The 24,295-nt window shown below is 33.9% G+C and overlaps 1 protein-coding gene across 1 annotated transcript in view; it reads right to left on the reverse strand.

Moving 5' to 3' along the window:
- LOC111512227 (uncharacterized) overlaps nucleotides 1–24,295 on the reverse strand; it is an 84,595-nt gene that overhangs the window by 1,440 nt on the left and 58,860 nt on the right. Inside the window, exon 4 of the mRNA XM_074175181.1 lies at nucleotides 10,635–11,034. Within this exon, the coding sequence (XP_074031282.1) occupies nucleotides 10,635–11,034 (400 nt within the window). The remainder of the gene's footprint in view (nucleotides 1–10,634; nucleotides 11,035–24,295) is intronic.

The following is a 24,295-nucleotide window of genomic DNA, read 5'->3' on the forward strand; positions in this document are numbered from 1 at the left end:
AAATTATAGTTGTACAGCGGACTTCTCCATATTATGGATGATATTGTTCGAGCCTCAGACAAAGTTGGGTGTACTCTTTCAATCTTGCTAGATTTGAGCAGAGCTTTCGATACTGTAAACCATGATCTATTACTTGCAATTCTGCATTCCATAAGATTCTCGAATAATGCTAGGAATCTCATGGCATCATCCCTTCGAGGTCGCAAACAAATGGTTTTAGTTGATGGGCAATCTTCCAATCATATGGATTTGAAATGCGGAGTACCCCAGGATTCCAATTTGGGGCCATTGCTTCTTGCTATATATACTTCCTGCCTAGTGAAAACTCTTCAGATTTGTGATGTACACTTGTATGCGGATGATAATCAAATTTATTATAGATTTGACCCCAGTACGGTAGTGGAGTCATGTGACCTCATAAATGAGGAACTTGATAGGTTCACTGAAGATGCAGGAGATTACTGTCTTAATATTAATTGCAACAAAAACAAACGAAATGAAATTTACGATAGTGTAAATATTGTCCTAAAACGATCAAGTTAAAAATTTCGAATCACATTACCCACATTCATTTATGACTTTACAGAATTGAAATTATAATGAAAGCTTGTCGCGATAATTTCAATTTGTAATTGAAATTTTGTAATTAGGTAGGTACCTACTAAACTTGTAAGCAATTCATAATGTTTGTGATTTAATAAAAGTGCCGTGAATGCTTGAAATGTGGATCTTTAACCTTGAATAACTTTTTTGCACACATAGGATTTTTCGGGTTTGAAATTTATTGCAGTACCTAGTTGATCTGTCAGAATGTTTCTTAATTTAAATTTTATCTGACTGAATATATAGAGATTTCTTCTAGGCATCGCGACAAGCTTTTATTATAATTTCAAATCTGTAAAGTCATAAGTGAAAGTGGTTAATGTGATTTAAAATTTTATTTTGATCTTTTTAGGGCACTTGTTTCAAAAGTTTTTTATCATTATTTTATTTTATATTTCTTAGTTTCAATCGATAGTTATCGATCAATACGAAAGTCCATCTATAAAACGGAGAGTCTTTCAACAGAAAAACTTAAGGAACGGGGAAAACTATTTTCTATAGAAGTAGGTAGGTACCTACTCCTCCGGCATACCTTATACACCTGATCACAGAATATATTTAAACTTTTGTAGAAATTTTCTTTGTGATTTTTCTTGTGTTCGTACTCGAGAGTTATGTACTCTTAACGCACTTAAACGAGCCTTAGGCTGTTAGATGGACTCGGCTGCACTAATTTAAGAGTTATGTTCTCTTGTCGCACTTAGGCGGGCCTCACGCTGATCGTTGGATTCGGCTGTTCTCAATCGTTGCATGCACATTTTAACCTTTGTCGTTTCAAGTTAACGCTTTCATTGGCAAGTTTTTCATTCCATTTCAATTTCTCTTTCTCTAACCTTCTTTTCTATTTTGTTGATGTTCCTATATTTCCCATAGTGTTCCCACGAGTACCGAAGAAAGATTTGTCAACCCTCCCAGAGCTTCGTTTAGCACAGAAAGAGCTAATGTCCAACAGGGTGCGCTCCGGTGCCCTGAGGTGATACGTTCACGGCATCATTTTACACCCTGATGCCACTCAGTCCTCTGCACGGCGTCACCTTAACTTGGGTGGTAATTTGGTGAAAGATGCGCCACTTTTTCCAGCTTAGTGCTCACTCGTGCCTGACGGAACACCGTTCTGGGTTTGATTTTGGAGTTTTCCTTCTCCTAGACGGGTTGCAGACCAATGCTAATGACGCACATCTCACCAAATTACACAAGTCGTGGTATGCCTCTTGTGCCTGTTGCTCACATTGCGTGATAGAGCCTCTTACTCTGGGAACTTAGAGAGTGGTAGATGAAAATATTTGTTCACAATGCAAATGAATATGGGTTCTTTAAAGGTAAAAGCTTGATTTAATTTTTTATCTAGAAATGTTTTTTTTATTGAAGTCATCTGGATGTGACATCTATTACATAGTGGACCTACCAACTGCCTATCATAAACGAATGTGTATACAAAATTTCGTGTCCCTGCTATTTACCGCTGAGGAGATGTGTCGTACGGAGCCGATCCTGGCAGCAGCATCAGGTCACGTTTATGACTAACATGCATTGCCATCGGTTCTGGTTCGGAAATTGAAAATTTCAGGTCAATCGGATACCGAGAAGTGGGCCAAATTAATCTTGCAAGATTTGTTAACATACATGCAAGTCAAGTTGAATGAAAGCTTTTAAAAAATTAAGTACGTCAAAACATTAGTGAAGCAAAAAGTTAAGGTTTAATATTGGACTCCAATTCAAAATTTGAAAAATACATAAATCAGCTTATTCACTCTCAAAACTATATATAACAATAGATATTTCCTCCCTATTGAAATATAGTCAAGTTTGTGTGAGTCATCAATGCTGTCTATATTCAATTATGCAGCTGTACTGTCTGGTCCATTGTTGTTCAGCTAATATCAAATGAAAACACAAAAAGTACAAAACTCATGCTTACGATTAATATTTGGTATCCGCAGAATAGAACATATTCCACACAAATTGAAAGTTAATGGTTAGCCAAATATGAGCAATAGAGAGAGATTACATGCTGCTGTTCTTTTTTAGAAAATTATATTCGATAAAACATTTTGACAAACATTATATTTGCACCTATCGATCCAACATACCATGATCTAAATCAGGGGTCTCCAAACTTTGAAGCCTTCAGGCCATAATGATTTTTTCAGTTTGTTCCAAGGGCCAATTTCAGACCTTAACTATATTTCTAGACTAGGATAGTCACAAAATGCGTGACCTGAGCAAACTTACGCTTTTTTGCATTTCAATTATTATTGTGAATTGTGACAATTAACGACATCTAGTGGCGAGTAGTGGTACAATGTACTATCTTTTTCAGCTACCCGCTAGGTGGCAGTAGGCGTAAAGAAATATTTGGAATTACCGCGTTGGTTCGAGAAAGTTCTGATTCTAGCTAGTGTATTCCAATCACCTCGAGATGGCAGTAATAATTGCATATAAAAAGGCTAGCGGCGCAACTGTGAGTTAGTCTGCGTAGGAAAGGTGAAGGAAGCGAAACTGTATATTGTGAAATAAAGTAACACGCGTCAAAAAAAGTATTTTGATTTGACTTATTGTTTTTATGTGTGATTTGTTGGTATGGAAAAGAAGCGAAAAATCGACAGTGAATGCAGAACGTTTCACGAAAATTGGAACTTTCAGTATTTTGTGATTGAGTCTAGTAATAAGACGCTATGTTTAATTTGTAATGAAACCATAGCTGTTCTCAAAGACTATAACATTAAACGACACTATGAATCAAAACATCTTCAAAGTTACTCCAAGTATACAGGAAGTTTGCGGAAGGAAAAATTATAAGCTTTGAAACGTGGACTCAAATCGCAGCAAACTCTGTTTACCAAAGCGAATACTGAACAAGAGTCTGCAACTCGTGCCAGCTTTCGTGTGGCTCTTGAAATCAGATAACGTGGCAAACCATTCACCGATGGAGAAATGATAAAAGAATGCTTGATTGCAGTAGCCGAAGAAATATGCCCCGGAAAGTTAAATTTATTTAAAAGTGTCAGTTTGTCAGCAAACATCGTGGCTCGGAGGGTGCAAGACATTGCAGAAAATATATCATCTCAACTGTCTGACTAAAATGGACATCATGAGTGGTTTTCTCTAGCATTGGATGAGTCAACGGATGTGTCAGATACTACTCAGGTGTTGATTTTTATTCGCGGAGTAGATAAAAGCTATGAAGTGTATGTATGGTTTATTTAGCACAAGCTAATACAGTTACAATATTAGTCTTAATCTATGTTAAAAATTTAAATGTCACAATTAAAATTTAAAATCATGTACATTGAAACATATAAATAAAAACAGCACAATAAATAAAATAAAAAGAAGAAAAAAAACTGTATTAGCAGGTTCCTATACTGAACACTTTGTAGGTCTAAAAGGTGCACTTTTAATTTTCTTTAAAATATATTTAGAGAGGTAGCATTCTCAATATCCTCCGGTAGTTCGTTGAATGCTTGAACTCCTTTAATGAAAACTGTATTATTTGAATTGACATTACTAGTCTGACGTATATGAAAGTTATTGCGACTTCTTGTATTGTATTCATGATATTCAAAGTTATACTTCAATTTGTCACGAAGATATACAGGAACATCACCAGTTTTAAATTTAAAAATAAATATTAATGCTAAATAACGAAAGTAATTTTTTACTGATAACCATTTTAATGTATTCAACATTAATGTTATATGTGTTCTTCTATCCCAAGATAATATTACTCTCATTCCTCTATTTTGAAGTTTCTGAAGTCTTCCAATTTCATTTTGGTTTAGTAAGTACAAGATGGTTCCACAATAAGTAAAATGAGGTAAAATCAAGCTATTATACAAAACTAGAACCGACCATTGGTTTAAGTGCTTAGATTGCCTACTTATGTAATTAATTTTGAATGCTATTGTTTTAATAATATATGAAGCATGTTCCTTAAAAAACATTTTATTATCTACAATTACACCCAAATATTTAATTTTTCTTACTAACTCAATTTTATATTTTAATATTGTAATTATATTTTTTGAAGTCATGGTACTGCTTGTCATTTCCTATAATCATGAATTTTGTTTTATTTTTATTAATTTTTAATATGAAGAACTCCTTGATATCGATAGTATTCACGGCACAATTGGGGCAGATATTTTTAAGGGAGTTGAAAATGCCATTAATAAAAAGAACCTTCGATGGAGAAATTTGAAATCTATAATAACTGATGGAGGCAAAAATATGTATGGTAAAAAAAAAGGAGTGGTTGCACTTGTGTCAAAGGCTGTAGAAAATTATGGTGGTTCAAAACCATTAGTCTTACATTGTATCATTCATCAACAGTCCTTGTGTGGAAAATGTTTGGGTATGTCTAAAGTTCTAAAACCAGTCATATCAGTTGTTAACTTCATCAGATCCACTAGGCTGAATCACCGACAATTCCGCGAGTTTATTCAACAGATTGGAGGAAATGATTTACCATATCATACTGCCGTACGTACGCTGGCTTAGTTGCGGAAAAGTCCTTAAGCGCTTTTTTGAACTTCGAGCAGAGATCAAATTTTTTTTAAATGAGAAGCAGCGCCCTTTTGCCGATTTAGAAAATAGTGAATGGATGTGGAAGTTAGCCTTCTATGTCGATTTCACAAATCAAATGAACGAAGTGAATTTGAGATTGCAAGGAGAAAATCAGCTTTTTCCTGATTTATACACCAATATCAAATCCTTCAGGCAGAAAATAATACTATTTCAATCGCAATTACGTAAAAAATGTTTCACACATTTTGAAACATGTCAAAATATTCAGCCACACTACAGAGACTGAATTTCCCATCAATTTTGCAATCGAAACTTTGAGTGCTTTGAAGATGAATTTTGATACTCGTTTTTCAGATTTTGATGTCATTGAGAATGAAATTGAGCTTTTTCAAAATCCTTTTGATTCTGACATTGAAACCCTGGCTCCGGAAGTCCAAATGGAAATTATTGATTTACGGTGCAATGATATGCTTAAGAACAAATATCAAAATTCATCTTTGTTGGAATTCTATAAGAGTCTTCCACTGAAACAATTTGATAATTTGCATAAATTTGCTCGTGGTTTGTTTTATGTTTTTGGTACTACTTACTTGTGAGAACACGTTTCCTAAGATGAAGTACATAAAGAATATTTACAGATCTCAATTAACCGATGAGCATCTTAAATCTCTTTTGATAATCGGTACAAGTAAAATTGATCCACAACTACAAAGTATTGTCGGTGGAAAATCACAATTAGATAAATCTCATTAGTGTTTTTGTTTTACTGTGATTCATTTCAATTATTTGTTAGTTATTAATATGCTTAAACTTAGTTTAGTTTTCTTTGTCATCATTTCTGTCGTTAAGTTTTACCTTGCAAGTAAATAAAACCGAGTAATTATCATTCTGTGTTTTCTTCTTCAACTTATCACAGCAATAGTAACAACAATTAGGTAATCATTGGCTGTCGCGGGTCAGATTGATGACAGTAAATCATTGGCTGTCGCAGGCCGGATTGATGACACTGTCGGGCCGGAATTGGCCCGCGGGCCGTAGTTTGGAGACCCCTGGTCTAAATGAACGATACAATGCAACTCTTTCACCGCCAATCTTCAGTTCAGAAATATTCAGGCGTAGTTATACTTATCAAATTTGTTCAATATAGAATCAGGTCCCTACCATGTTCAAATCCTACAGTTTGCAACTATTCAAGAAGGCCTATAAGAAACATTTATTTTAAAAGCAATCCTGATATACATACGATGGAAATTAGATCAAAAATAGCTATAATTGTTCAACTTCCATTCTTTCATTCTTATATATTGTTAAATTCAACACCCCTAGCGATATACTTGTGGTTAAGTGTAAGAATAGTTCATGAGCTAATTTTTTATCATCTTATAAACTGAACTTCGCCTTTTGCTTTGGCCAAATTTATCTATATATTGAAGCAATGAAGTTGTTTATTACTATTGTCATTATTATTATCTGTAAATTGTGAATAATTTATCATGTATAACTCTTGAATAACTTCTAAAGAGGACCTTGAGATCTACATTCAAACGTCTGGAATGGAACATTTTCCAGGAAATAATCTTTAAACAATCATTTATTATGAAAGTATCATTGTATCATTGCCGAGATATGAGTCCAATTAAATCAACATATTCATAATACCATATTCAATATGAATCAATAACACTATTATAACATTTCCGATTGAATGACGGTAATGGAAGTGAAACGAAGTTATTGATGCATTGAAAAAAATAACTCATTATGAAACATCATAGCTATTTCATTACGCATCGTCTGACCTGTGCCGGGAATAGTTTGTTAGAAAGTGAGACCTCGTTAATTCAGTTGCTAGAACTTTAGACTCTTCAGGATTTGTCATTGTGATGATTAAATAAAGAAAGCGTTATATCTTTATAACCAATATGGCCTTCTACTGATGTCAAAAGAACTGAATTGGTATTTTGTGAGTACCTAGTTACCTTACCAACCTTATTTTTATCATGGTATTCAGAATTTTCATTGAATGGCAAAGTTTTTTTCTTGAGATCAAAAGATTCTGTTCGTCTCTAGCTATGCAGTCTTCACTATCCACTTTTGCATTGGAAAACTAGTAACCATAGTCCATTGACGGGTAGAATGCTCAATAATCTCCTAATGACGCTAGTTTGGTTAACATATTTAGGATGTTCATGCTAACGTAGCATCATCAGGATGATTATACTAACTAAACCTTAGATTTATTGCACGTCAGCGGTTTCAAATTCCACTTATTGGGATTATTCCTAGTTTTTTATTATTATTCAAAGACGTCCATAATCTGCATCTCCACCAAGAGATTACATGTGTTTCTATCAGATTCAATTAACGCCAAGGATTTCAAATCTACCTATTATCTTCAATGAAAGTGATTAAACAATATGTCTAGTAATGATAAAATTCATCTTCCAGAATATGTATGAATTATGACTCTCATAGGATGGGGACTGGAATTCTTTTGAAGATAGTATTGTAGAGTGATCTTTTAGATTTGCTATCCGATGTTTTCTCTTCCAGCCACCATCATCAACTTTATTTTTTCTCATGGGCGCTTTATTGAATAGAACCAGATTTTGCCTTTTCAATGATGTACCATTAGTTTTCATTCTTTTTCAAAAAATTGGAGATATTGAAAGAAATAATTCCTATCATTATAGGCTTTGAGGTTGTTTCTAAATTTGACTTTCAATTTGTTACACCCAATGACATTTCGTTATTGTACGAGTCATTGAATTTTTGGCGATAAATGGCTTTCACGAATGAAGAAAAAAAAGGTATGATAAAAATTTATTGCAAATGCGATAGAAACAGTGTTAGGATATCGGAAATGTATTTAAACTTGTATCAAACTATGTTCAAGTTATTGGACAAAATCTCACCAAGTTTTGTTCATTCAAGCCAGAAAAAAATAAAGCTATTTTTCGAAATTTCTGTTTTTCCGGATATCTCCGGATAAACTTGGAATTTCATAACTTTCTCAAGGGATTATTGTTAGTCAGGTGAATGCGCAACTTTGCCTCAATTTTACCATCTTCGTATCTCTCAAAGTTTCTGAGATGCCAATGGTGAGGATCGAATTTGAAACACCCTGTATAATGAGATGCAGAATAATTCGGTGAAATATTCCACTGTTACGTTTCACTGAATACTAGCATTTTTATGATGAATAGAATGTGAATGTAATGAATATTTGAAAACACAGTATAATTGTTTTGGGAAGCAAGGATTAGGCTTTCTACTTCTCCATCTTCATACAAAAAATGTACAAGTCTTCCAAAGAAAGAAAGAAAGTGATCAATTTCAAAGAAGTAAATCTATGCAATGATTTGAATGATAACTGATTCAATTCCATAACAAATGTTTGGAATACAAAGTGAATATAGGTTTTGTTCCGAATGTAGTTTTATTTCCTGTAATTCAATGTTCATATGGAACTAGCTGTTTCGAGAGGGCTTTTCTTTCAGTGTCTGAAAGTTACTTCTTTGCGTATTCTACACTTGATATATATAATACACATCTTTGTATGGAGTCTTCTTTTTAAAAAATGTATTTCTCCCTTTCTTTCATATTCCCTTTGGACAAATAATTTGTATAAATATCTGTACAAATAATCTCTCATAGATAGTCCAGTCATTTGAGGTTTTATCTGCGGAAAAATTCCTACTGGGCAGAATTTTGGTATACACCTTTATTATGGCGTTTTAATATGAAGATGTGAAAAATCGACATTGATATCGTACCGGTTAAAAAAATTATAAGGGTCAAAAGGTCACGAAAATCAGTTTTTCGGGAATATCTCGACACCTATGGATAGGAGGTCATTGAAGGTCATTATAAAATTTATTTCTCATTCGATTATCCACAAAAAATGTCGATTGCATTTTTCTGCAAAGGCGCGTTTTTTTACATGGTTCTCCTCGTAGGCATAATCCTTGAACCGTAATAAAAGGTTTTTTTTATTTTATGTTCAATAATGTTTTATTTGTATATTGAAAAATATGGAAAAAATTGTTTGTATATAATTTTCTTTTATATTCATTCATCGTCGATATCCTAAATTTCAACTCCATCAAACAAAACATCGAGTGGACTTATTGCTGTATTTAAATCAACATCATCATTTTCTTCACTAGTGGACTCTGCATGACTGACCATGACAATGTCCACAAGCTTTAGAACGTCTAAATCAAATTTTTTCACATCCACATTTGCCACCACAACCTTTTGTACAATTACAAAAGATTGTGTTTAGTAGATCATTGGGTGCTGGTGGCGATAAAGTTGTTTATGGTTGTAATATATTATTTTTCAACTCCCAACCCCACTGTTTTGTATCAATTTTTTTTCCTAGCCAGGTTTGTATTTGATAATAGACTCGATAAATATGTTGTTGAGCTGCTGAAGAAGTGGGTGGTAATAATTGAGATTTCACAGCTGTGCTTTGTCTTGTTAGTTTAGCAGAGTTGCAGCATCTGCAATTGTCAATTGAATTTTCTGATTTTGGAGCACCGTACATTGACAAGGGCATCTCGAGCGCAATTTTCTTGTAGGTATATTTCTGCAGAATTGTGTAAATCGGGTCTTTTTTCAAACATCTTCATGACTCAAATTTTTCATTTCCCAAAAAGTGTTGAAGTTGTTTCACATCCGGTCATAACATGTAGAAACAGAGTATTCTTCTTGCAGTGTGGATACTTGTTGAGGCTCTCAGTCGACTATATTTTTGTTTCAACATTGTTTTTCCCTGGTTTCTTAAAAAAATGGATGTAGGTTGATCAAGTATTTGTGTGAAGTACCAGAAGTATGTCTTCGCCAACGATAATTGTAGTATTATTTATTAATTTTTCAATTGCTGTTTCAACTATTAAGACGTCAGCATCATCACGTGAACGTCTTGTAGAAATACTAACTTTTTCTAAATTCTCAATGAGAATTTCAATTGATTTTATTTTATCACAATACGCCCGAGTGGAAGTTAGAAGTTTTAAGAAAATTCAAATACATTAATTAAAATCAATAGAGTTGACCCCTTATATGTATATGGTATACAATACCCTATGTGAGTGCATTCTACTCGCTTTCTCAGCGCTCTAGTCCGAAAACGGTTGAATTCACAGAAAAGTGCAAAAAACATTTTTTGTAGGTATTCATATAAGAAATCATTTTTATAATGACCTTCTTTGACCTCCGTGCCATATGTCGCAGATATTCGCGAAACACTGATTTTCATGACCTTCTGAACCTTATAACTTTTTTAGCTGGCACGATATCAATGTCGATTTTTCACATCTTCATTAGAACGCCATAATGAAGGTGTATACCAAAATTCAGCTGAGTAGGAATTTTTTCGCAGATTGAGGTTTAAAAAACCTAAAATGACTGGATTGAGAAATATACCCCTTTCAATTTAAAATATAAATATCACGTTAGTTTCAAAAAAATAAACTATGAGTTTTTATTGTACTTGCCTGTGTATCCATAAGAGTACGGTCTCAAAGCTACATTGGAAGCTTCCTGTGATATCGCTGGTCCAAACAGGGCCGGAGTATACGACACTTGTGCATTTTGATCAATACTTTGATCTGGTGAATTGAATATTCCGGCGGAAGGCACTGTCTTCAAAGGAACTACAAATCCTGACGTGTCTTGAGGTACAGGACTCAAATTCACCTGATTCGCTAAGGCTGCGTTTCTTCGTTCAGTTTCTGCTACGGCTGCCAGATGTTCTTGCCTTGCCTTCACTACCTCTGGTAGATCTTGAACTGGCTGTGGTAAGATAGGAACATTTGCATAAGCTGCCCGTAAAGCGGCTAGATGTTCGTTTCGAGCTCTAACAACTTCAGGAAGATCTGTTACCGGCTGGGGGATCTATCAAAATGAAATAATCATTTAGAGCTGTCCACGATTTCAAAACACGATGATTTCTCAATGTTTATCTCTTCAAATATATTAAATTTTTTGAACAAAACCACTTTAACATTATCGCTATACTTGTTACGTGATTATCTCATTCACTAAATTGATGGATGTAGCCGTTACGATGTGGTAGGAAATCATAATGAAGAAAAGAGAATTGAAACTTTCTATGTTTTTCACCACTTTGCTGCCTTTGTCTGCTAACAAACTAGTTAGAGAAATTGATATAATTACACAGATAGGCCAAAGTAATCGTTTCATTGCAGATACAATCCAGAAGTTAGTCAGAAAATAAAGCTGTAAATTCACTTACAGATTAATATACCTTCAGATCAGAAAATAAGAAATCAAGAAATGGATAACTCTAACACATGACAGGTTATCTAATTTCCTTTTCAATACCAAAAATAAAGTGGACAAGTTGGTATTCCGTATCGTTCGAAGTTTGTAAATACAGGTACAAATTATATAGTTCGGCAACTGCGCATTTTTTAAAAGGAAAACGAACCATATTGGTACGAAAAAGTAGTATATTCTTTACGTTTATGAGAGACGGAACTCATGGTATATTATTATTTGGTTGATCAATCGGTTCGTGATACATTCAAATTTAATTATTTGTTTGCTGGGGAACAATTATCGAAAGATCTTTCGATTATAAATCATATTTCCTTCATTTTCCTACTTTACCTTCCTATTTTCCCTAATTGCCAACGTATTGGGTGGAAGGAAGGAACCAGCGACAATTTTTGGGGTAAGTTGTGAATTTTTTAACCTAATCAGGTTATATTTGCAACAGTTGGAGAAATCTGGAGTTTATAAGTTCAAGAGAGCCCGTACACGAGCCACATTTGGCGGTCGGATCGACCACACAATTGCAGTCGCGTTCCAGCGAACTCAAGCCGCCCATAAGAAATAATGTACTACACGTACTCGGCTGTTCACAAAAATCAAAACTGGCGTCTGCAGTCAATTTGCTGCTGACCTCCGCCGAGATGTCATCGCGGCATCCACCGTACAATAACCACAAACTTGCAGTTGTACCCAACCGCGTATACCGTCTTATCTCATATTGGTCTCACAGCGTTCAATTTTTGATTTCAAAATTTTAATTAATTCATCAAAATAACTAATGGACATTCTGAAGTAATTAAAAATTTTTTTTTTCGTCTTGCCGGAGTTTATCGATTGTTGCTTGTATGTTATTTCATTGTAATTTCAGATTTTGCTTGATACAATTGTTTTTTCAACTAATCTTTTTAATTTATTCATAGATTCTTTCAGTAATTTCAAATCAATTTATATCATATTAGATAATGGAGGTCCGAATTGATGAAATGCACCACGAAACATTGTGCACCACCTTCAAACAGAATATAAAAATTTCCTTTCTGTTATCACGCAACCAGAAGTGGATGTACCCAAAACGATCGTACCTTTCTACGTCTTCTCCTTCTCCTCAAAATAAGAAGAGTAGGTAGTGCTTCTTCTTCGAAATCCATATTAAAACTGGCACTAAACTCTGATACCACAAAATATAGATGTCAGTTTCCTCAGCTACAAGTGCGGTTTATATGACCGCAAGTCTACCACAAAAATATGGTTGGGTCAACAGCAAAGTGCAGTCAACGTGACCACAATGTTGTGGTTGTCTCTACTGCAAATATGTGGTCCGTGTACGGCCGGACTAAGTGTCCGCAGTGTAATAGTGTTTATGTGGGACAATGTGGCCGAAATTTCTTAAAACGGTATGCTGAACATGAAAGGTCCTTTAAACTAGGAGGAAATGATTCGACGTTTCTAGACCATTCCTTGGCATGCAACCGCAAGTTCCCGAATCTTAACGATAAGGAAGTTCCGCACTAAGCAAGCAAAAGTTGCAAACTCAGTTATTTAGAATCCGTGAGATATTAATAAGCATAATTATTATTATTTCAATTTTTTATTTTTTTGGGTTTTGTTTTGATATTACGTTATGTTTATGTTATGGGAAAACAACAGCCTCACGAAAACCAGGCCACCAAACGCGGACTGCGATTCCAAGACTTGCATTTACCGGATACCCTGCGAGTGCGGAGAATCATACATCGGTGAAATTAAGAGGCAATTGCATTGCTGAGCACGAGAAACACACACAGCGAGGAGAAACCAGCAAATCCTGAGTAGCAGAGCATGTTTGGACTTATCAACACAACATCAAGTGGGTTCAAGCTGGAATCATCCACAAAGAGGAACACCGGTTTAGGAAAAAATTCAAAGAAGCCGCGTATATGTTGTTCAACAACGCATTTAGTCAAGCTAGCGTATGGAAACCTTCAATCAAGCGAAAAGCGACCAACTCCCGCCAAATGGTCATCTCCCGCCAAAACCAATGAAGAGGGGATAGGGGATAGGTGAAAGCACTCAAATGACCTATAAATAGTCAGATCTCGAAGGAATAAGTCCAGTTATCACCTGAAAACGATTGTGGATACTAACAATCGAAACGTTGTGACATAACTTGGTTTGAAATCTTTTAATTTTTATTTTTCCATTTTTTGTCAATAATATTTTTAATTTTTCAATTTTTTCAGCTCATATTATTATTTCGATTTTTATTTGTTTAGTTGTTGTTATTTCTTTGTAATTTTCAGTTTTTTTGTTCAATAAAATTGTTATTTTCGATTAATCTTTTCAATATTTTTTCAGGAATTTCAAATCAATTTATGATATATTAGACAATGGAAGTCCAAACTGATGAAATACAAGCATATACATTGCGTGTACAACCTGTTAAATGATCAAATTGATCTAGTTCACTCACCGGTTTTCAAATTAGCGTATCCACATTGTTATAAGTTAACAAAATTCAGGTACTTAATTAGGATAAGAATCTTCATTATTAGGTACCTACAGTGGTGTTATGAAAGGGCTGATGTTATCAATCATTTTTAGTTCAATGTAAAAGTTTGAAAATGTCCGTATAGGACGAAACGGCAGTAACGTTAGTTACGAATAAAAGTGGTAAAAAACATAGAAAATTTCAATTCTCATTTCTTCATTATCTCATTCACTGTTATGGAAGGTTTTTCATTTCGAATAATATTGAAAAACAGAAATAAAAAACATTCATTAGAATCAGAGCTGTCTCTGAGAAGTCATTCATACCGAGCCGATATAAAAGAGTCTTCTAACAGGGACTTTCACACTTTGACCATTGATAACAGCCATCTTGTTGTCTAATTAGTTTCTTTTTATTCAGTCTTCATTGCCAAGTCACCATGGACGGATGTAGCATTCAACAACATGTGCAAATAATGAAAATATCAAAATGGGTGTTCTGTTCGGGCAAAGTACCACGCGCTTCGCCCAATTTACGGTCACCAGAATCGTCCTACCAAGAGGACTATTTGCAATGTGGTGAATGAATATGAGTCATATCTGGTTCAATAAACAAGCGACCAACACCCTTATGTCGACAAAACGCAAGATCTGCCGCTATCTGTGAGAATGTCCAGGAGAATCCGAAGCAGCGGCTTTCGTGTCGCTCACAAGAACTCGACTTTTCACAGAACACAACTTGGCGGACCCAGAAACTGAAGGTAAACGATCATGGACTGCTACTTGTGTTGTGCTGAAAGGGCTCCGGAGCAGTTGGCAACTGTCTCTAATTCTCATCGAAAAATCATCTTCAGCAATGAGGCCTATTTTTGGATTAATGTACGTGAACAAACGAAATTATCGAATTTGGGACGATACCTATCCACATGAGACCCAAGAGCGTCCAATGCATTTCGAAAAAAATACGTATCACAACGGCAAGCACCATAGGTCGACGATTACCATTTTCTTTTAACCTGAATCGGATGGTCTGGAAACAAATGATAGTGCTTTCAACAGGACGGCGCTACATGCCATACAGCTCATGCCACTTTGGATATTTTGCGCGAGTGATTAGAGGGCATGGTCATCTCATGCGGAGGTGATGTGAACTTGCCACAGAGATCGTGATATTCGACCCGTTATACTTCGTGGGGTTTTGTTAAGTCGCAGGTGAGTACGAATGAAGCATCAACCACAGCGGTCCTCAAAGGCAACATAACCTATGTCAACGATCAAATTCAGCCTGATTGATGCGCCAGGCTCATGGAAAATTGGACGTTTTGTATGCACTCCACTCAGTGAAGCCGTGGTGGAAATTTGAAGGATGTTCGCGATTGCACAACTCACTTGCTGGTGGTTCTGTGATTAGTTTCTTGTGATGTTTCTGTAACGACATGAACATTGTCAAAGATAGATTGTTGTGATATAGAATGTTGTTTCTATACACACTGACACTATGCAAAATACTTCCATCTCCCATTTGCGATTTGGCAGCAGCTTCACAACATGTCGATTTAATCATGAAGACAATTGAAGATATTCGCCAAAATATTGATTAAAAATTTGCTAAACTTCTCTAAAATGCACAGAATTTGCTCTGCACTATAAACGAAGAGATTAAAATTCCGCGAATAACGTCACGCCAAGAGCATAGGGCAAACTACAACACAAAAGATCCTGATACTTATTTTAGAATTACTATAATGATTCCACTTTTGGATGATTTCATTGCTTCACTCGAGATTCCAAATTCATAAAGCCACATTATCATTTCTCAACTTTTTGATTCCTTCTGTGTATTGCGAATAACAAATCAATAATAATAATAATAATGATACATTAAATAAACGGGAAAGGCTGAATATCAAGAATATTCATGATGCACTGTTTGGAACCTTTGGTGTAGTAATGAGTATTACTGGATTTTTTTCCCAACATCAAAACGTGTTTCGATCACCAAGTGATCATATTCAAAGAGGAAGATTGAAACTTCTTTCTTCTTCCTCTTTCCTCTTTGAAGATGATCACTTGGTGATCGAAACACGTTTTGGTGTAGGGAAAAAAACTCCAGTAATATTCATCAAGAATATTCCTTTGAGTTCTATAAAAAATATTCAGAATGGGACTTTGTGAATGCTGAATTAGACATGTGGTGGATAAAATGACTGGAAGAATCTGAACTAGATCGACCAATATGTGCTATATGTCCATTCTCTCGGGGAATGAAACCAGTCCTTGTTTCCAAATATTCACAAACTTTTAAAGATATTGGCGACACTGCCTGTTTCCATATGTACCCCTGAGAGGACTTTATCTTCCCTGAAATGATTCAAAACTCATCTAAGAAACTCCACAAGCCAGGAACGACTAAATGGTTTGGCTTTAATGTCAATCTACCGTAGAATTGACATCGACATCAAGGTGGTGATTGATTTGTTCGCTGCAAAGAAAGCTTGAAAACTAAATTTGATTTTGTGAAAACCGATAATATTACCAACCCTCCCCCCCGAAATTATATTTCTGGCTACTGCCTTGCACGCAATATATCTTTTATCCAGTGTCGCCTCAGCTTGAAACTTGTTCTCTGTAAGAAAAACTGTCATAATTTCTGGCAGTTCAATCTTTTGATAGGTTTTCGATGAACCACTCTGTATATAATGGATCCACAAAATCTGCAATTTGTTTGAAGGTGGTTGACGATGTTTTGTGATGCATTTCATCAGTTCGGACTTCCATTGTCTGATATTATATAAATTGATTTGAAATCCCTGAAAAAATCTATAAAATTAAAAAGACTGGCTGAAGAAATAACAATTATATTAAGCAAGGAAACTGAAATTACAATTAGATAAGAGTATAAGTAATAATTGAAAATTGAACTATCAACAAGAATTGAAAATCAAAAATTATCAAAAAGAAATCAAAATTAACAGAATCCAAGCCATACTACTTTGATTTTCATTTTTTAAAAATAATTTTCAATTTTCATTTCTTAATAGTTCAATTTTCAATTGTTGCTTGTATTTTTATCTAATTGTGATTTCAGTTTTTTTGCTCAATATAATTGTTATTTTTTTAGCTAATCTTTTTCATTTTTTTAGTTTCTTTCAGGTATTTTAAATCAATTTATATCATATTAGACAATGGAAGTCCGAACTGATGACATGCAAAATCTGCAATGTTTTCCGAAATTCCAGAATTGACAAAGCTATAAATATTTATATTATGTATAGACATAGCGCTAATGCTCTTCATATAATATTGCATTAGGAAATTCGAAGATTACGAGGTATCGAGTATCGGATTACCTACTTTTTTATTCTGCACAAAAAGTAGCAAAAGTTGTTAAAAGTTGTAATAGTAGCTCTGAGGTAAGTTAGCCGTGATGGATATCAACCATACAAAAAATTAAACAAAGGGTTACTTCAAGACACTTGTACAAAATCATATACTTCTCAATATTGTGCTTGTCAGACAATTCTAATAAGGAACCCAATTTGAGTTGGGATTGTGGTGAAAATTGATGCAAATCTCAGAAGTGAAGAAAGCGTTTGATATTACTTCACTCATAGTTGGTAGAATTATGATAGTAATCAAAACATATTTGGTCGTTTCTAAAATTAGAAAGCTTTTGGAGCAAATTGCTATGTATTTATATTTTTTTCTAACATCAACTTTTCTATCGACGCTTATAACTGAAAGTGAAATGAAATTTCTATTAGTGATTGAATAAAAAATGCACAGAAGATTTCCCTTATAAAATACACCTTCTTTCACATATGAACGTTGAATCACACGGAAATTACTTTTGATTACTCAGTTTGTTTATTCATAAATTCAATGAACTGAAATAGTTCACAATAATTATATGAAAGAGTATTGTTGAAAATTTCCATTTACAGGAAAATATTTCATTCTTCAGGTGAACTTCTTGAAGTTTCGTGTGAAAACACTAATCTCCAAATCCTGATTCAACTTTTTTGATAAATTTGATAGACAATTCACTTAATCCTTGCAAAAAACTAACAACTTCATGTATCTGCTCAGTGACGATTACGGTTCATTGAAAACATTCATACAACTGGTGGATTCAATCCTAGACAATCGAAATTGGAATGATTTTTGAATATGATCAGGATTTTGGAAAAAACCTTTTGGTTCTCTATTTCTTCATCATTGTATAAAATACAATAAATACTTTCTTCAGATGAAGAAATACATGTAAAGTGAGTTCGAATTATATCAAGGATGAACTGAAGGGGTTATATTTTTAGGAGTGATTAATTTTTAGGAAACAAAGTTTTTGGCTTTCTACTACTCCATCTTGATACAAAAAAGAAGGGATGAGAGAATCTTCCAAAGAAAGGAAGGAAGTAATCAATTTGAAAATAAGTAACTCTATATAGGATGTGTAGATTATGCAAAGAAGTAACTTTCAGACACAAACTGAAAGAAAGTTCTCCTGAAACAGCTACTTTCATATAAACATTGAATTACACGAAAGAAAAAAAATCTTTTGAAAAAAATACTTCTATATGAACACTGAATTATACAGAAGATACTTTTCTCTACTCAGTTTGTATTTCAAACATTCATTGTGGATTAAAATCAGATATCATTCACATGAGTTCTAATTTAAATGAATGGTAACAAATTGCACTTACATGGAACACTGTCATCCTCACTGGTATACATCGATGTTTCGCCGTGAGACACTTGTCCTAAGGCTCTTCAGTACCAAATTGGATAACATTATAGAAAATACACGCAATTCATTCATGAATTACGATTTTCAATGTCACGGAATAAGCTTGATCTGCTTATGTCATCGATGACATCGTAATGACATTCATTCACCTATTTGAGTTAATCCCAGCCAAGATGAATCTTATATAAACTGAAGGGGTTATATTTTTAGGAGTGATTAATTTTTGGGAAAGAAAGTTTTTGGCTTTCTACTACTCCATCTTGATACAAAAAAATAAAAAAATGAGAGAATCTTCCAAAGAAAGGAAGGAAGTAATCAATTTGAAAATTGGTAACTCTATACATGGATGTGTAGATCATGCAAAGAAGTAACTTTCAGACAGGAACTGAAAGAAAGTTCTCCTGAAACAGCTACTTTCATATAAACATTCAATTACACGAAAGAAAAAAATTCTTTCGAAACAAATACTTCTATATGAACCATGAATTATATAGAAGATACTTTTCTCTACTCAGTTTGTATTTCAAATATTCGTTGTGGATTAAAATCAGATATCACTCACATGAGTTCTACTTTGAATGAATGGTAGCAAATTGCACCTACATGGAACACTGTCATCCTCACTGGTATACATCGATGTATACATGATTACTTCCTTCCTTTCTTATCAAGGATGTTACGTACAGTGCCATCTGCCCGCGAATAGATCAAGCAATAATGTCGATAATTCTGTCAAAAACAGATCTCGAGCATTTAAAGGGGAATGAATATGAAATGAAAAGGGGAGTTACAAACAAACAAACATACATACATACATGCATACAGGTGAATCTAATAAAAGCGTATCAATTGAAAAATAAAAATTTAGGTCGTTTCTGAGTGCGACTTTGTACAAGCAGCCTTGCTTGGGAGATCACGTGCACTATGCATGATAATGTTTGGAGTACTCTCTTGCTTGTACGGATAAAGTGTAGAAGTCCATCATAACGTATTCAAACAACATTTTAATGTGTGATTTTCAATTGACAATTGACAAAACCGCGACACAGGCGTCACATCACAATACATTGTATTGTGACGCCTGAGATGCTACTGTCACAATACAGATAATATCTTCAGGCGTCATAATACTCTTCAGGTGTCACAATGCAAAGTGATTAGTGAAAATCTCACAATGAAGTGTTTTTGAATATGTTTAATGATTTCCAAAAATCTGATATTCATTTAATTCGTTACGGTGACCTACATACTCTATATCGTTTTTTTCGAAGTCGTGATGAAATAAACGATATCGCATAAAGATTTCATTTGAAGTGCATGTATTTTTTGAGTTAGCTACTCTTATTTATTGGTCATTAGTGTTAATTGACAGTTTTATTGGACCTTCCACCATGCATAAAAACATTACATTTTGTTCATGCAAAAACAGCAATCGATGCCTTCAGGTTTTTAATAATAATAACGATTTATTATTTACCATAACAAAAAATATTCTTCAGATCACATAATGGGGTGAATAAATGGATTATGCTAGGTCTTAAAACCAATTCTTCCTCATAAACCACAACGAAAATAAATAAACATTCTAGCTATAGTTTCATTGCTTTTCAAACAAATGTTTTGTGTCATATTTTTGAAAAGTGTGAATTGATGTAGAGAAATCTGGAATATCCAGGAGATTGCCGAGAAGAGATATCTGGTTGGTAAATGACCTTTAATAAATTTCTTTATTGTGTGCAGGAATCTAGATCATATTTTTTCTCCGAAGATTGACGTTATGCACATCTTTCCTATATATAACTTTTCTATATGAATATTTAGGATTCTATAATTTCAGTATTTTATAGTAGAAAATGACAGCGTGTAATTTGCGTCTGTTATACATACTCAACCATCCCGCGTCTTTCAGCTTATGGGAAATTCTTTCTCTCCTCTTATGTAATACATGTGATACTACAATCTATACATGGACCATACACAATGTCATAGTCATTGAAATGGGACAATATCATAGTATCGATCAACATTTTCTTCACTTCCAAACTCAAATAAATTCTCTGCTGATATACCAACTTCAACGTCGCGTAGGCTTCTCGAAGTTTTTCCGTAACATGCTTTAAAACGTAATTTAGTATCTATGAGTAAACCTAAATTTTTGCAGCTGTCTCTGAAAGTCATCATATAAGCCCCTTAAATTATCTGCATTTCACTCAAAGTTTCATGTTTCTGAGTATCGCTACCGAATAATACAGCAGAAGATTTATTACAATTTATAGATGAAAGATGATCATCAGAATGATTAAGGAGGATTTCTAAATCATGATTGATTTTTATATTAGCTTCCCTCATATTTTTCACCAAACAATGTTATATAAATTTGATTGAATTTTCTTTTAGCAAATGGTAATTTTATCTTCCTGAAAGATATAATTTTTAATTTTTCGTGAGGTATTATTTAATAGCAGGTATTCAGGCAATGAGCTTGAAATTGTTTTCAATTCTTTCCCATTCACCATACTTCCTCACAAAGGAAACCAAAGAACATACCTGCGAAATGTACTCTGTTACATGATCCGAGCATAAGAAAAGGTAAAGATATAAATTTTCTTGGAAGTCATGTAATAGAGAAAATTGCGATAACATTGTCTGTTTGGGTTTGTCGCCAATATTTCAAGATTATCTAAGATCAAATTGAACAATTCTGCTATATTGTATGTAAAGCTACGCGCAAGAAGGGCTGTTTTGTTAAAAGGAGTAGTTATCGTACCCCTGTTTCGTACGTTAATCTCCGCGAGACCTTAATATTATTTTATTATAGAGATAAGGTGGGTTTTTATTGGGAACTATTTTCTGATAAAAGCAAAAACCACGTAATTTCTTTGGCTTTTTATGGCCATCATTTTGTTTCAGAAGAAATTTATGGATTTCGAGTTTATATCTTTTGATATATATATTGTTCGGAGACGGGAGTTCTGCATACGTTTTATATTTTCTCAACAGTTTGTGGTAGTTGAGTAGAAAAATAATCACAAATATTCTGTGATATCAGGAGATATGAAAGAGTGACTTGTTTAGTGCGTTTTTCATTATATTCATTCTCGAATGACTTGATATATATTCATTATATCAATATTACGTTAATATTCACATGAGAATGGTTATAACTATTCTTCTCAAATGTATTTTTTCTCGGAAAAAATACATTTCATGCCAGGAACCGCTTGTTGAAAGGTAAGACCTCGTTAATATTCAGATCGCACAGTTTTTGACTTCTGAGGGTTATCGTTTGAAGGGGGGAGCGACAGCTGATTAACGAAAAAACAGATTTCAAACAGATTTTCCTAAACATTTTAATTTTTTGAAGATGTATATTGCTAATTTTATAACTTGTTGAAAATTGAAACCAATTTTTCAGTTTGGTCATTTTACGACTCTTTTGTAGATTTTTCACTAATATACTAAACGTTGAATGGAATGGATCGGGTAGCAGTATATACAATAACATTTCTGAATTAAAATGACAGCTATAGTATTATACAGGGTGTTAATTAAGTACGTACCATAAATTCAACAGACGATTCTTTCACTTCACCTTCAAACAGACGATTCTTTAGGTAATTTTAAGACGGAATGATCATATAAACATGGGTCCACAAATCCTTCGTTCTCAAGATACAGGGTGTTGAAATAAAAAAAAAGAAGTTATTCGTAAATATTTTAAATACCCTTCACCTAATTTTGTTGTGATTCGGCAATGGTATTTATAACATTGAGGAGCTAATTTAGCCTGAACGTGATTCAATTCATTGAGTCCAGTGGCGTGTCAAGCAGGATTTGAACGAATATTTTTGACTTAAAAATGTACGCCACTGAATTTTGTGCAATTTTAATTATTTCTCTGTATTGAGCAATTAGGAATACAACTTTTTTCTCTCTTGATTTTTTTTCGAAACTTGCTTAGTTTTTAAGAAAAAAAAGTCGACCTAATTGCATATCCCTGGACCTCACAAGGAATAATATGGGAAATTAAATGCTTCTTTTGGAAATTATCATTTTTACAATTTTTCGTTACTAATTATGTATTAATAACAAATATTAAATAACATTAACATCTAGACTAACTAATTGCACTAAATAAAGTGTTGGAAATGGCCTCCTTCGGCTTCAATACAACCGTCTAGCCACCGCATCATTTAATTTCGCACTTTTCTGAAAATACGTGGCATATTTTTTATTGTCACATGAGTTAATGATTTTATTCCGTAAATTCTCTTCACTTTTAATAGTAGTTTTGTATACCAACGCTTTGAGGTGTCCCCAGAGAAAATAATCTAAGGGATTCATTTCGGGCGAGCGAGGTGGCCATGGGTGTGGGCCTGCTCTCTCAATCCAGCTATTAGGGTAATTTTCATCCAAAAATTGCCGTGCCACCACAATAAAGTATGGTGGATCACCATCGTGCATGTACCACATACGGAATCTTTGCATGACTGGAATTTCTTCCAAAAGTTCAGGTAAAACAAATTTTATAAACCTTCGGTATTCTTCTTCATTAAGTCTAGGTGGAAGGAACTGAAGCCCAATGAGATGGTCACCGTCAATTCCAACCCAAATATTAAAAGAAAACTGTTCTTGAAAAATATTTTTTATCAAGGTGTGTGGATTGTTTTCGGCCCAAATGTGATTATTGTGGAAGTTAATAATTGAATTGCGAGAAAACAAGCTTCATCTGTAAACAATGTTCGACTTAGGAAACCTAGATTTCTTCTTATTTTATCGCGTAACCAATTAGAAAAAGCTAATAGAGCTTGCACACGTTGCATATGATAGGGATATAGCTGCTGGGCTCTCAAAATCTGCCACACTGTGACATGGGTAATATTCAGTTCTTCAGCTATTTTCCAAGTACTAGTATGAGGATTTACTTCAATCTCATTTAAAACAGCTTCTTCAATTTGAACCGTTCGTTCTGTTGCAGGCCTCCCAATGATAACCGTCGATCTTTTAACGCTGCCTGTTTCAGAAAGTCGTGCATGGAGACGTACGAAAGTTCTTCTATTAGGCACTACACACTGAGGAAATCTTTCATGGTAAATGCGTCTTGCAGCATTCGAGTTTCCGTGAGCCATTCCATAACAAAAATGCATATCTGCCATTTCACTGTTAGTAAATTGAACCATGTTTTACAAAAATGGTTCGAAAAATAACCACTTAACACACTTTTCATAACAATTATAAATTAAAAGCTTATAAAGTTGACAACAACTGTCAAGTTGTTTATTAAATGCTGCAATCGTTTTCCAAGGCAACCCTTGATTATTATTTATGGTATTTTCAGAAGACTCATTCGATTGATGACTTATTTATTTTGTAGAAATTCATGTTGAATATATAATAAAAAAAATACTTTTGTCCAGTTTCTATTAGAAACTAAACAAAAGTATTTTCTTTATTCTTTATTCTATATTTTCAGAAGAGTGCAAAATTCAATGATGCGGCGGCTAGACGGTTGTATTGAAGCCGAAGGAGGCCATTTCCAACACTTAAATTTAGTGCAATTCATTAGTCTAGATGATAATGTTATTTAATATTTGTTGTTATTGTTACATAATTAGTAATGAAAAATTGTAAAAATAATAATTT

This window comes from Leptinotarsa decemlineata, unplaced genomic scaffold, assembly GCF_025532065.1.
Source record: "Leptinotarsa decemlineata unplaced genomic scaffold, Ldec_3_MD MMD2_tig00000882_RagTag_RagTag, whole genome shotgun sequence".
Classification (NCBI taxonomy): Eukaryota; Metazoa; Arthropoda; class Insecta; order Coleoptera; family Chrysomelidae; genus Leptinotarsa; species Leptinotarsa decemlineata.